The sequence below is a fragment of the Nelusetta ayraudi genome, unplaced genomic scaffold (assembly GCF_046127955.1).
Source record: "Nelusetta ayraudi isolate G7.1 ecotype Tasmania unplaced genomic scaffold, CSIRO-AGI_Nayr_v1 ptg000015l, whole genome shotgun sequence".
Classification (NCBI taxonomy): Eukaryota; Metazoa; Chordata; class Actinopteri; order Tetraodontiformes; family Monacanthidae; genus Nelusetta; species Nelusetta ayraudi.
This window is the reverse complement of record NW_027466065.1, coordinates 629,420-637,500: the sequence shown is the minus strand read 5'-3', so window position 1 is coordinate 637,500 and position 8,081 is coordinate 629,420. Positions and strand designations below refer to the sequence as shown.

General features: G+C 44.3%; 1 protein-coding gene across 3 annotated transcripts in view; it reads right to left on the bottom strand.

Annotated features, from left to right (window-relative positions):
• The window catches only part of slc25a21 (solute carrier family 25 member 21), an 81,320-nt gene extending 73,712 nt beyond the window's left edge, over nucleotides 1–7,608 (bottom strand). Inside the window, exons 1-2 of one of the 3 annotated variants that reach the window (XM_076023186.1) lie at nucleotides 7,210–7,608; nucleotides 6,931–7,045 (exon numbers count right to left, since the gene is read on the bottom strand). In XM_076023186.1, the coding sequence (XP_075879301.1) occupies nucleotides 6,931–7,000 (70 nt within the window). In that variant the 5' untranslated portion in view covers nucleotides 7,001–7,045; nucleotides 7,210–7,608. Of the gene's footprint in view, nucleotides 1–6,398; nucleotides 6,473–6,930; nucleotides 7,046–7,203 lie in introns of those variants that run through there. The other 2 variants (XM_076023185.1, XM_076023187.1) reach the window with 2 other exon arrangements.
• Nucleotides 7,609–8,081: the final 473 nt, after the last annotated feature.

The following is an 8,081-nucleotide window of genomic DNA, read 5'->3' as shown; positions in this document are numbered from 1 at the left end:
ACCCTTGTGTCCAAATGCAAACTTGAAAAAGCTGATTTAAAAAACTGGGGTAAGAGCAGAGCAGATGGAGCTGTGGAAAAAAAGAAAAAGAAAAACAGCCCTGTGTCATAATATGTCTCCTTCATGCATTTCTCCTGACCAGCGGGCCTTGAAAAGCTCTATAATATTTTTCCCCCTCATATTTAGTAACACCACCTGCCTGCGTGTTATTTCAACCAGGTGTTTATTCTGCCACAGGTCCTAGGGCACCGCCGCACGGCCAACTAGAAACTAGGAGAGATTTTGCTTTTGCTTTGGAAGGTGACCAGGCCGCTCAGATGAGATGCTGTTAGTTGCAAGTTGCAGCAGCACACACTGGAAATGTAAGCGGTAAAGACAATTCACTGGGTTAAATTACTGCTACAATTATGAACAAATAATATTTTTCAAACAACTGGAGCGTCTTTGTTTCATCATAATTTGGGTCACATGTCCACAGGTACAGAGACAGTGACATATGTTACTAAATCTGTTTTTTATAACAATTAATGAGTGATTTTACCAAACATTTAAATAAATATATTCACATAACCCGTAAGAAATCTCTGAATGTACAAATTTTAATTTATTAAAAATCAATACAAAAAAGTATTGCATTACTTTAAACGTTTGAATTAAAAGGCCAAAATAATTATGAAATAAGATTCATAAATTGCCCCAAATTTTACCCTCAACTCTGAGATGTGTAAAACAATAAAGGACGCGGTAATAATGTTGAAATAATTGCGGATGTGCTGTGGGCTTCTTTCCTAAACTGCTGAGTCAGGGGGTCACTCACTGCAGTGCGCGCGGGCTCTCTCGCGCGGACTTCCTATTCAATCAGCGCGCGTGACAGTGAGAGCTAAATGGGCTCCTTAGCGGAAATTTTCTTACGGTGGGGTTAAGTGGAGGTTTTGAGGGAGGGAGGGGGGGTGTGTGTGTTTGGATTTCATTCCCGCCATTATGCCCGACGCCGTGAAAGCGCAGACGAGCGTCGACAACGAAAACTTAGCACGGCCTTCTCCCGTTAAAATGACAATAATACATAAAAACAAAATATGGACGTCACGATTAAATTGTCCCAAAATGGTTGCAAAATTATAAAATATTAATAAAATAAAATAAAATAAAATAAAATAAAATAACGCACGACTTGATGTTTTACCGGATCTCGTTTCTCTTTTCGCTACATGGTGAAAAGTGACAGAAACGGATCAGAGTGCGCGCTAATTTCCCGCGGAATGGATGGCGCCTGTCACGAGGGCGATGATTCACACGCGGCCCGGAGGATCCGAGAGAGGGGCCTCACCTGCTGCTCACATCCTCCCGCACATCAGCCCCGGAGGAGTAAATCACTTCACAGCACGGATGGCCTGCACAGCAACGTTGCAGCATTCTGTTGGACTTCATGGATTCACTCCGAGGTGTTTTCCCAACCCAGTCTTTTTTTTTTTTCCCCCCTCGTGAGCGTGTTTCTGTCAAACGCGGTTATTATTCCGCTAATTGGAACGCAAGAGGTCAGCCAAATGGAACGGAGCCACTGCAAGAACTGGACTTCACGCAGGACTTTCCCTGATAACGAAAAAAAATAACTAAAACTACACCTGATATCCCGCCGGTTTTATAAGACGTCGTTATTAACGACTCGATAAAGGCTTCCGGCGAAAGGCGAGACAGAAAAAGAGAGAGAGCGCCTGTTTATAATAAATAAATAAATAAATAAATAAATGAATAAAAACTCAACGGAGGATGATCTCCATTCAAACAAAGATAAAGTTTGACCGGAGGTAAAATGTTGAAATAATTATGTGATTGAGATAAAGGCTACCAAACGATAAAATAGTTTTTTGATTTTTATTTTGAGATAACATATTTGTCTTGCATTACTCATTTATACAATATAAATACTGCTCTATATCTGCCTAATTTCCAAAGGCAGTCGATAAATATTAAAGGTTTCCTACATTTTATTATTTTTAATACGTACATTTCTGCTTAATGTCTGACTTGCAAAACAATAAAAAAAAAAAAACTCACAAAATTGTCTTTACAATTTAAAACAAAAAACAAAAAAAAACAAACACAACAACTACTGGTAGCGCTTTAAATCATATTGGCAGCGTAAAATGCAGCTCTCAGCTGGCCGCTGCAGACTGAAGGGTCGGCCATCCTTCAGCGCCATCACGGCTCGTTTTAACCAAGCCATCCACGGCCTTCGTGCACGGACATGTGTGTCAAGGACTCACCACCACCACCACCACCACCACCATCAGTAAAAACAAAAAACAAAACATAAAAAAAACCTTAATGTGCGCCATTAGTGCGGGACTAAATCGCACGGCGGAATATAATAGACCGTGCCTGTAACCGGGCGCGCTAATCCCATGCAGTAGTGCATGTGCAGGAGGGGGGGAGGAGGGGAGAAATAGTGATGGGAGCCGATTTGGAGGAACTTTGCAGCCCATCCAGAGTCAACATTACTTCAAACATGAGGTCATCTAAACATCTGTCCACAACATGTCCACCGGCAGCTCAATCAGAGAGCGCAATTGTCTCTGGGAATAAATATTAGGCCTAATTCGGCTCTGATTGGCGCGCGCAAGACACACACACACACACACACACACACACACACACACACACACACACACACACACACACACACATTTACTCTTCCCTCATCTAGCCGCAGCGCCTGTGTGTGCGTGTGTGCGTGTGTGTGTGTGTTTGTTCTCTGCCGGCGGGGTCTCGAGCTCGGCGAGACTGTTTAGAAGCGGCCACTCCGCGGCCCCGAGTCGCGCCCCCGACGCTCTGTCTGGAAGGGATCACGCGCGCGGCCCTCCGTCTCATGTCGTCACAGTCCATTTACCGGAGACGGATCGATTTACTCATGGAGTTTAAGGAACGCTTCAGCCGCGGAAATAACACAGGGCTTAGAGGGGGAAACATCGCGGCAAAGACGGATGGCTGTTTCGTTTCTCGGCCTCTTTCATTTGGGTTAAAGCCGCGTTTAATCACGACGACTTTATTTTTAATAACTTTATTTGACCTCTTGTACACAACATCAAGCGCTGCCTTGTAGAGAAATCCCTGCAAAATGACCTGCAGCACACCTATACATCACTTGTGCAGCGCGGCAGACAACCGTGACTAAAAGCAAACTCCTTGACGAGATGGATCACGTATACAAGCGGGTATGTACTGCCACCTTGTGGGCACGATGAGAGCTGTCGCCGAGAGTTTAGCTGCACTCTCGCGTATGGCACAGCTCTTGACAACAATAATAAAGTCTATCTATTTTCAACTCATTGGCATCCGTCTGATTCACTGGTACAGTCAATGGTTCTGAATAAACCCTCAGCTCATTAAAAACAACAAAGGGTTGAGTTCATCAACAGCACTTAGTGTGAAGTATTTCAAATATATTTGGTTGGGGTTTTTTCTGTATGTTTTTGTTTTAATGTTAAAATACCATTAAACAATTCTAAATTGATTTAAAAAACAAAACAAAAATAAAATTCATCATCTTGCCAGAAGCTTCTGATTTGGTCGAACTATCTTGTAGTGACAGTCTGCTCATCATCATATCATGCACATTCTTATATAATGCTGTAACCAAAATATTTTTGTTCTTAGATTTTCACAGAAAGTGATGAACAATAAATAAATTTAAAAAATAGTTTTCTGAGCAGGATGGCTACTGCACAACATTTAAGGCCATGGCAACAGATGAAGGACATCAGGCGACCCCTGGTGGACGGCTGCAGCCCCACGTATAAAGTGCAAGTCTGATATTTCTGAAGGGTCAGAAAGCAAAAGCAGAACCATTTAAATTCCAAAAAGGCCCATTATAGAAATGTAGTTGACAATATATGTATATCTCACTCTTTGTTGGCCAGTTAACACAGAAGCTAATAATAGCTAACAAAATAAATTGAACACATTATTAATTATTGCAACAAGGATGAAAAAAGGTGGAAATTGTCAGACTGCTCAGTTGATTCAACAGTTCAGCTCTCTGACATTACACTTGGCTGGGTGACTGTCTCGCACATAAATTAGCGCAGGTCTGTCTCAATCCTCGTTAACAGTCAGTCAGGATGAGGAAAAGTCCCTGAGGGCGAGGTAAAGTCGAGGTGAGCAGGAACACTGAGCTCTTTTCTGCCCAAAGCTCCGAACCCGTGTCACATAATCTTGCCGAAGACGGATGAACGACGCGCGGTGGCGGCAGCAGCATGTGGGCCGAAGACAGCGGCCCGTCAGACCCACGGGGCTCGTGAGGCGCTGACAGGCAGGAGGGAAGCGGCGTCGGCAGAGCGTGTGACACCTGGTTGCTCGTAAAAAAAAACCCGAGACGAGTCGCTGCACCCAGAGCTTCGCAATTAGCTGGCAGGCTGAAAGGAGCCGTTGATCCACAATTTCATAATCTGGCCGCAGGTCAAATCGAGTTCAACCTTTTTTGTCTTTTCTGCAGACCAGAATCCTAAAGTTGGTTGTCTTGAACTCAAGCTTGAACAATGACCCGTGGATTATCACATACGAGACTGTTCAAATCACAGGCGTGTCAAGGTGAAATATGTTGGGGGTTTTTTAGACAGCCGCCAACGGCTAACATCTGCCGTTCATGAAGCCGTTAGCTGACACATGTCAACCACATTGAGCTAACGACTGACATCCACGACGGCTAGCTTACATCTGCCATTAATGATGGGTGTGATCAACCACAACAAGAGGCAACATGTGTTTCGCCGCTAACACAGAGCGCCCATGACAGCAAGTCAACACCTGGCAGGGACAGCAAAACTATCGTAGGGATCACGTGTATGTTTACTTGTCATCGTGTGAAAGCACTGTGACTTCAAGCACATTCACAAAGGAACGTCATGTCCTCATAGAACACAGGAAACTAAAACCAAACCACTTTTAATAATGCCGTGGCACACAACTGTCACAAAATCAACCAGGCTCGCATAGCATGTGGTCTGAAGAGCAATGGAGGAATCAGGCTATGCACACACAGCTTCTGTCACACCATGATTCATGCTCGGAACCACAGCTTCTCGCACAAACAGAGAAGTTTCAACAGGCCACTGCAGCACTTTTCTAATCTTCAAATGTATCGTCCTGGAAAATACAAGACACGTTTTAACCAGGGGGAAGGAAAATCCCAAACACTTAACTTGCTGTTGCAACTCACGTTCTTTTTTCTTTTTCTTTTTTTTCACAATCCCACACAGAGTTGTTGGGCCTGAAACGATGAACCGGTTACCTCTACCTTGGAATTGCACACACGCTTGCGTAACACGTTGGAACGAACATCTGCTTTGGCTATCAGCGTCCTCCCACCGTCCCCCTGCCGCGAAACACTGAAACAGATCTCACGTGGGACAGACGAGTATGACAAATGGAAATTTAGAAAATCAAGGCGGAATTATGCAATTCTGGCAAATTAACGTACCCACTTATTCCGATATGTTCCCGAGTCCAAATCACGTTTCATCGAACGTTCAGACTATTGCGTGTATGGAATGCGCAGCCAGGACATCTTGTCCATTTTATTCATTCATTTATTTTTGTTTTAGTTTCATTTGTCGTACTAATAATCGGCAATCGGGGCACGGGGCAACCCGTGCACTTTGCTTCATCAAGCACGGGCTGGGAACGTGTCGATCTTATTACGTAACGCCGACCGTGAGTCTGAAGGTTGTGCCGGCGGGGTTTCGCTGTAAAAGTTTCACGCAGTAAAGTGGAGAAAAAAAGTCAAGAGGTTTGACGCCAGCGTACTTCCGGGTTCGCCACGGCGGTCAGGCAAATGTTTGTTTTCAGCATACAGTACGTTTGCGTTTGATCTTACGAAATAGCAACTTGGCTTACGGCCTCCTAAATGTTTGCATACTATCAAAGACGCACGTTGAATTATGAACGCGTTGCTCAAATTAAATACTGTAGTCTAAAAAAGAAGAAGAAAGAAAAGCATTGATAAACTCCACAACTGTAAGCTAGAACGTATTGTAGTTGAGTCTAATCAAGCCTCTATTCTGTGCATTTTTATTTCTGTAAAAACAAATAGAACAAATAGCCTGCTTCAAGCCCGCCAAATTTTCTCCGGAACACACAAAACACACCCGTTGCCTTTACTAAGTACTTTTCTAACGAGCAATAGCAAAAGGTTTAAGTTGCCACAACCTCGGCCTGCTTCAAGCCCACCAAATTGTCCCCGGAACACACAACACACACACCCGTTTCCTTTACTAAGTACTTTTCTCACGGGCAATAGCAAATGTTTTAAGTTGCCACAACCTCCATAGGTAGTGAATGAATGAATGAATGAATGAATGAATACATTTCCAACAGCAAAAGCAGCAGCGCCACTGTCTTACCTGATATGTGTTTGTGGTGAGCTCGTCTTTATCATGTCCAACTGTGACATGCTATTGGTAGTTTGAAAAGAAAAAAAAAATAATATATATATATATTGTTTGCTTGTGTCAAACACGAAACGTGAATTGAGGACTTTGATTTGCGAGCCGGCGGGGCCTATTGGTTCAAGAATCCAACTGTACTGATACATTGTGCGCATGCGCCAACTTCCTTCCCAGCATTTCCGTCTTCCCACCGGATATCCAGCATGAGAACAGTAGGGGAACTCTCTTGGCCGCCACACAAAGAGCTGACTAATTTAGACGGCGGTATTGATTAAAGACGGCGACTTCCACCCCCGACGATCGGGACGAGTCCTTACACGTGAACGGTCACGCTCACTGAGTTGCGTCACAGCGAGCGTGTTTTTACGCAGCCGGCTGTTGCAAACGATGCTAAGCTAGGTACGTTCAAGAGCTCGCCCATGGCTGCTGCAAAACTGTTGCGCAATATCGCCCAAAATAGTTTGAACGTTTTTCCCCCCGGATTTACCTGCAGATCCGCCGGCGATAATCTGGTGGGAAGCCTCTCGGAGCATGCTTCGCGGCTTGCTGGACGTCATCTTTTATTTATTTTTTTCTTCTTGTCGGCGCGAGTTCTTATCGGTCTTGCCCCTGCCGAAAGCAAACACGAGTTGAGCTTGAGCCGAGTTGCTCGGTAAGCACGAATTTCATCAGACTGTGGGACGATCACGAACCGTGAAGCACTCATGATTAAACAGCCAGCCAGCCAGCCAGCCAGAGCGGTGGCTGACTGTCCCGGCACCCTCACCTGTCTGTACCCCCGTGCTGCTGCAGCGTGCTCAGTCGGCGTCGTCCCGTGAAGCGGCGGTAGCTAGCGGACGTGGTGTGTTCCTGTTGGGGCAGCCTACGCGCTGGATGTGGGGCGCAGCAGCAGTAGTGTCTCTCTTGGCTGGAATCAATTACCTCCGCATACAGGCTCGCGTTCACCCTCAACTGTGCCTCTCGGTCACCGAGCGTGTGTATATTGTAAATAAAAAAGATGGATAAACCCCCGAGTCCTCCGCAGCCGCCGATCAATACGAGGCTATGCAAAGGTTAACCGTTCCTACTGTTTAACATATGACTGTGCAAACTATACATCAAAGCCCCATCTCCAGTTGAGTTTTTTTTTTTTTTTAAACTGGTTTGCAAAAGTGTATGATGGTTATTATACAGTAGTTACGCTACTGCTACTAAGCTGTGCAATATTAGGAATGCATTGTGCATTACTCATAATTCAACAGGTTCTTGCTTGCTCAGCTCGTCCAATTAAAAAAAATAAATAAATAAAAAAAAAAAAAAGGGGGAGGGGGGCGTGTGTGTGCAGGGGGCGTGTTCAGGATGTCATTCAGTCAGCACTTCCTGATTTGCGGTTATTCGCAAAGGGTAGTGATGGGAATTTAGGTATGCGATGATGATTGAGGTCAATAACATTTAGCGCACACACTCCTTTGGTGTCCAGTCTCACCAATGTCACTATCAATTTAGAACTGAATGAAAAATGAATGACTGAAAAAATGTCAACTGATTCAAAACGTACATTTTGACATAAAGACAACAAGTTTTGCAAGAATAATGGATGAAACATGACCAGAAATTCACTCACTTTATTATGACCCCCATCCACACTATTAAAAAAAA